At 40.1% G+C, this 4,867-nt stretch overlaps 1 protein-coding gene across 1 annotated transcript; it reads right to left on the bottom strand.

Moving 5' to 3' along the window:
* Positions 1-706: 706 nt before the first annotated feature.
* Positions 707-1,195, bottom strand: LOC141807002 (achaete-scute homolog 5-like). Its single transcript, XM_074692792.1, has one exon. It carries the CDS (start codon positions 1,193-1,195, stop codon positions 707-709), a length of 489 nt encoding a protein of 162 aa, XP_074548893.1.
* Between the last annotated feature and the right edge of the window lie 3,672 nt (positions 1,196-4,867).

The raw sequence follows: 4,867 nt of genomic DNA, 5'->3' as shown, positions 1-4,867 counted from the left end.
AAACTGTACTGATCTAAACCGGACTGCTTGGTGGAAACTGGGCTTTTGATTTCTCAGCTGGTGCACTCAAAAGGTCAAAAAGTTAAGCCCACCTCTAGAATCAGCAATTCCAATATGGCCTCCGCCGACAAAAGGCTTCAATATTCTCTATTAGGGACAGATGGGTGACATCATAGAAGCTGTGTCTTTATTTTATACTGCCAGTGATTTTCACCTTTTTGAAAACTAAACTCTCTTTATTCCTTAAATTAAAAAAACAAACAAAATAAAATTAGCTTTCAGTTCAGGATAGCACAACCATTATGTCATCTACGTCTTTGAGGAACAGTAATCGAGCACTGATTCACAGAAATCTTTGCTTTTAAAGTCAGTCAAAGTCTGTTTCCTTTCGGGAATTTAAGGAATCCAGAGTCGAGTTCTCAAGTAAGTAAAAAAAACAGTTTGAAAACATAAAATTTAATGTCAGATCATGCTTTTCAAGTTCAGTACAATAATTCAAATTCAGTTTCTAAAGACAAATCTCAGCCCACACAGCTGGCCACCAGGATGTAGAGTCACCACAGAAGTATGAGCCAGGATCTTCAGAGACCTTTAAGTCATTCAGGATCTCTTTGGTCCAATGTTTACAGGAGAACTGTTTCAATGGTTTTGGTGGTTTTCTGTTTGCAGTTTTCATAAAGCCCAAAGTGCATTGTGGGAGTTATGTTCAACACGTGACCCCCTCAGACTCTCCACCACAGTCCGGTTCTGGAGACTCCCCTCTGCTGTGCCTGCCGTCCTCCAGCTCCACCAGGCCCTGCAGGTACTTGATGTACCTGATGGCGGCCCTCAGCGTCTCCACCTTGCTCAGCCTCTTGTCGGCGCTCTGACCCGGCAGGTGGTCCCTCAGTTTGGCGTAGCCCTGGTTCACACAGCGGACCCTCTGACGCTCCCGCTCGTTCCGTTTCTGGATGAACGCCGGCTCGAAGGGACACTCGTACACGCTGAAGTGTCCGTGGTGGTGGAAGGGGGACAGGTAGGGCAGGAGACCTGGCCCCCTCAGTGGACCTTTATAGGGGTCCATGGTGGAGGGGTAGAGGAGGAAGGGGACCGAGCTGGACAGGGAGCGCTGAGAGAGGCTGCTGTCCTCACGGTGACCAGCAGGGGGAGACAGGCTGAAGCTCAGGTACGATGCTGGAGAGAAGGTGGAGCTCATCATGAGACCTGGAGCAGACCTCAGAGACCAGCAGGAACCAGCAGAGACCTCAGAGAAGGTTCATCATCAGACCGTCTGAGTCCTGACGAGACACAGAGACACAAAGTCTATTTAAATACAGCACTGCATTCTTGGTACTGCCCAGCAGGGGGCGACTCCACCAGTCTGGAAGTCTGTTTGTCTCAAGTCTCAGGCCCTGTTTACACGACAACATTTCATCTGAAAACGCTATAACGCAGTGAAAAGAAAACCGGCGTTTACACGAAAATGTTGTGGGACTGAAAACGCTGCAGTAATGCTGCTGTAGTTGACGCCATAACTGTCTTGTCTAGAAGCAGCTTTTGGGAGATCTCCACTGAAGTAGAGTTGGGCTGATCATCTGGTGTGTTGGGGAATACTAAGTTAAAAAGTGGAGAAACAGATGAACATTTTGTATAAAGACAGTCACAGATTTAGCAGATTGAGCAGCACAAGCACAACATGGTAGTTCACGAGGATCGTAACAACGGTACTGTTGGATTGTTGGATGCGCTTGCACGAAGTGGAGTGTGACCGTTGCCGTGTAAACGTCCCCTTAGTCTCAAGATGGTTTAAAAGCCAAGGAATAAAAAATGAGTTTTAAAGACGTGTTTTAAAAAATGGACAGTGAGGGGACTTGTGTAATTTCATTACTAAAATCTTCACCTTGCATTTCCAAAGTCAGACCCCATGTCCATTTTCATCTGGCCTCCTGCTTTCATCAATATATTAAGCATGTCCCAAAACCAAAACCAAAGTCTATTAAGTCACGTCTCAATAAACAAAATTTGGACTGAGCTAAAAGAATCTTAAAATGGACTCTAAACCCACTGGCAGCCAGAAGAGGGAGGCCAGGATGGGAGTAATGTGCTCCCTCGGCTGCGTTCTGCACCATCTAGAGGGAGCACTGACTGACTCCTAAATAAAGTGTGAAACAGTAATCCAGCCGAGATGTGGTAAAAGCGTGGATTAGTGTTTCGAAGTGCTGCTGTGTGAGGAAAGCTTCAATTTTCACAATAATGTGATTCTGCCACAGAGCCAGTTTTTCCAATCCACTTCAAAATCACCGTCCATCCTCAAACCCAAGTTTGACCCAAATAAAGTTTGTAATTCCTGGTTATGTCCTGCCAGTCATCTACCAATCAGAGCTAACGTAACCTCACTCTTCATTTTATTGATAGACTCTCAAGTTTGAACAGACCACTGCAGAATAACTGCTGACTGTGGGTTGGAGTCAACATTATGACACAGAGCCAGTTTTTCAAAGGGTTTTCAAATTGGATTAAATTTCAAAAATGGGTTTTTCAAAAGGGAAAGAAGGATTTTTAAAACAGATTAGATCACATAGTCTAATCCTAGTTTTAATCTCAATCAAACTCTCATTTTATGTTCAAAATTTTTCAGTAGGATTTGGATCACTTTAATAAAACAACAACAACAACAACAACAAAATCACACAGGATTATCCTGATACCAACAGGGGGAGGATTTCAGGAAGAAAATTAGTAAAATTGGTCAAAAAATACAACATTTGTATCGTTTAGTCTTTATACTTTGATTTATATTTCGGACTTAACCTGTTGAACTGTTATAGTGACGAAGTAGATCAAGTAGGCAGAGGCTACCAATGAAGCATTTAGTGCAGTAAGGAAAAAAAAGATCTTGTCCCCATGAAATAATCCCTCAAACACATTTTAATAACAAAAAAAAAATCACATATTTGATTTTTTTTGTCATTCATCACTGTAGATTGATTTCAAAGAAACAATCATCAGAGATGAACCTGTCAAAATCTGTCAAAAACCTGTCAAAAAATGCAACTGATGTTTGTGGGGTTTTTTTTGTTTTGTTTTGTCTCAAAATCAGAAACTCTCAAAGTGCGTCTCTTGTTGTTCTTTACGGAGCTGGTAGCCCACATTGTGATACGTGGTCCCATTTAGAGCACTGGTAATCTGGATTTGGAAATTTGAAAACTGTGTATCTGGATCAGGGTGGTCGGATCCAATGTTGCTTTGAAAAACCGGCATAAAACTGAGACTCATTACCTGATGGTGGATAGCAGAAAATGGGATTTTCGTCGTCATTTTGATCATTTAAATTAATTTAATAATTCAATTAAATTCTCCTGTTAAGCTTTTTTTCTGATCTGACGTCTTTTTCTTTTTGACAGTCCAGCTCCAGTGTCCAACATCACTACAAAATAAATCCAAGAAATCCTAGAAACAGTTTCCTGAGTGAGACCAGCAGCAGAACGTTCCAACAAACATCACTAAATCTGAAAATTCATCAGGCCAGGTGTTCAAAGAATTTAATCAAGATCAAAATGATCCAGATTTGGAAATCCCATTTCTCAGTTTTAGGCTGATTTTTCAAAGCAACACTGGATTGGATCACCCTGATCCAGAAACACAGTTTTCAAGATTACCAAATCCAGATTACCAGTGCTCTAAATGGGACCACTTATTACATTATGGGCTACCAGCTCTGTAAAGAATAACAGGTAGTAGAGCCAACATGGGGTCATTATGGGTGTATTTCAGTTTTTAAAAAATAAATAAAAATAACACTGGCATCCACTTCTATTTTTATATTTCTTTTATGACCTCTCATCTGATCCACAACAAATGACTAACAAATATGCCCAAAAAATGTAAAGTGGATATTTAAAAAAGGGTCTGAAATGTTAAAAAAAAAAAGGCTAAATGTCCAATAATTAGCAAAATAATTAAAAAATGTTCAGGGTTGTTCTTCATCTGTGAAGAAGAATCCAGCATTTTAAGCTCAGCTTTCAAAAGGCTGATCTGAAGTTTTTCTCTGGTTTGCTGCAGTTTTTCAGCTTGATTTGTTCCTCTGCCAGGAGTATCTGTGCTTCTGCTCTTTCAGTTTCTCTTTGGTTCTACTTTACTACACTGAAAGGCTTCATTGGTAGGCTAAAATAGCTTTATCTACTTTATTACTGTAATAGTTAAACAAGTCAAGTGCAAAATACAAATAAATGTATCAGTACTAAATGATACAAATGTTGTTTAATTTGACCAATTTTTAAGTTTTTCTTCATTTTTTCATGAAATCCTGCCGCCTGTTGGGATCAGGATAATCCTGTTTTCTTGGATCAAAGTGATCCAAATCCTACCAAAAAGTTCTGAACAACACAAACAGGTTTGATCTAGATTAAAACTAGGATTTGATTACGTGATCCAATCCGATCGTAAAATCCTTCTTTCCCTTTTGAACAAACCTTTTTCAGAATTAACCAAAATCCGATTGGATCACTGTCGAACAACTGGTCCCTGGACATATCCTGGATCATACAACAGAAAGTCATCAGTCAAATCACCTACAGCCTGATGCATCTTCCTCCAGCTCCTTCAGTCGGCTTTAAAACAATAAGAGAGACCAGCTCACGCAGACCCAAAGGTTTCAGTTAAAGATTTCAGTTTGATTTTCCTCTAAAGCAAAAACATGAATAAAATCTGAGAATAAACAGATTATAACCACCAAAATGAAAGCTGTGAGTGTGATATCAAAGAACATGAACTCAGAGTGATAATTAACATTAATGTGTTTATATAACTGTAATAAATGTACAGATATATAACCTCTCCATGTGATCGTAGAAAGAGAAGGAGATGCTGCTTTCTTTGTCTCACCTTC

This window comes from Halichoeres trimaculatus, unplaced genomic scaffold (genome assembly GCF_033239565.1).
Source record: "Halichoeres trimaculatus isolate MK-OKI-2021-1 unplaced genomic scaffold, fHalTri1.1 fHalTri1_scaffold_1, whole genome shotgun sequence".
NCBI lineage: Eukaryota > Metazoa > Chordata > Actinopteri > Labriformes > Labridae > Halichoeres > Halichoeres trimaculatus.
Note: the sequence above shows the minus strand (reverse complement) of the source record. Positions and strands in the feature narration are given on the sequence as shown.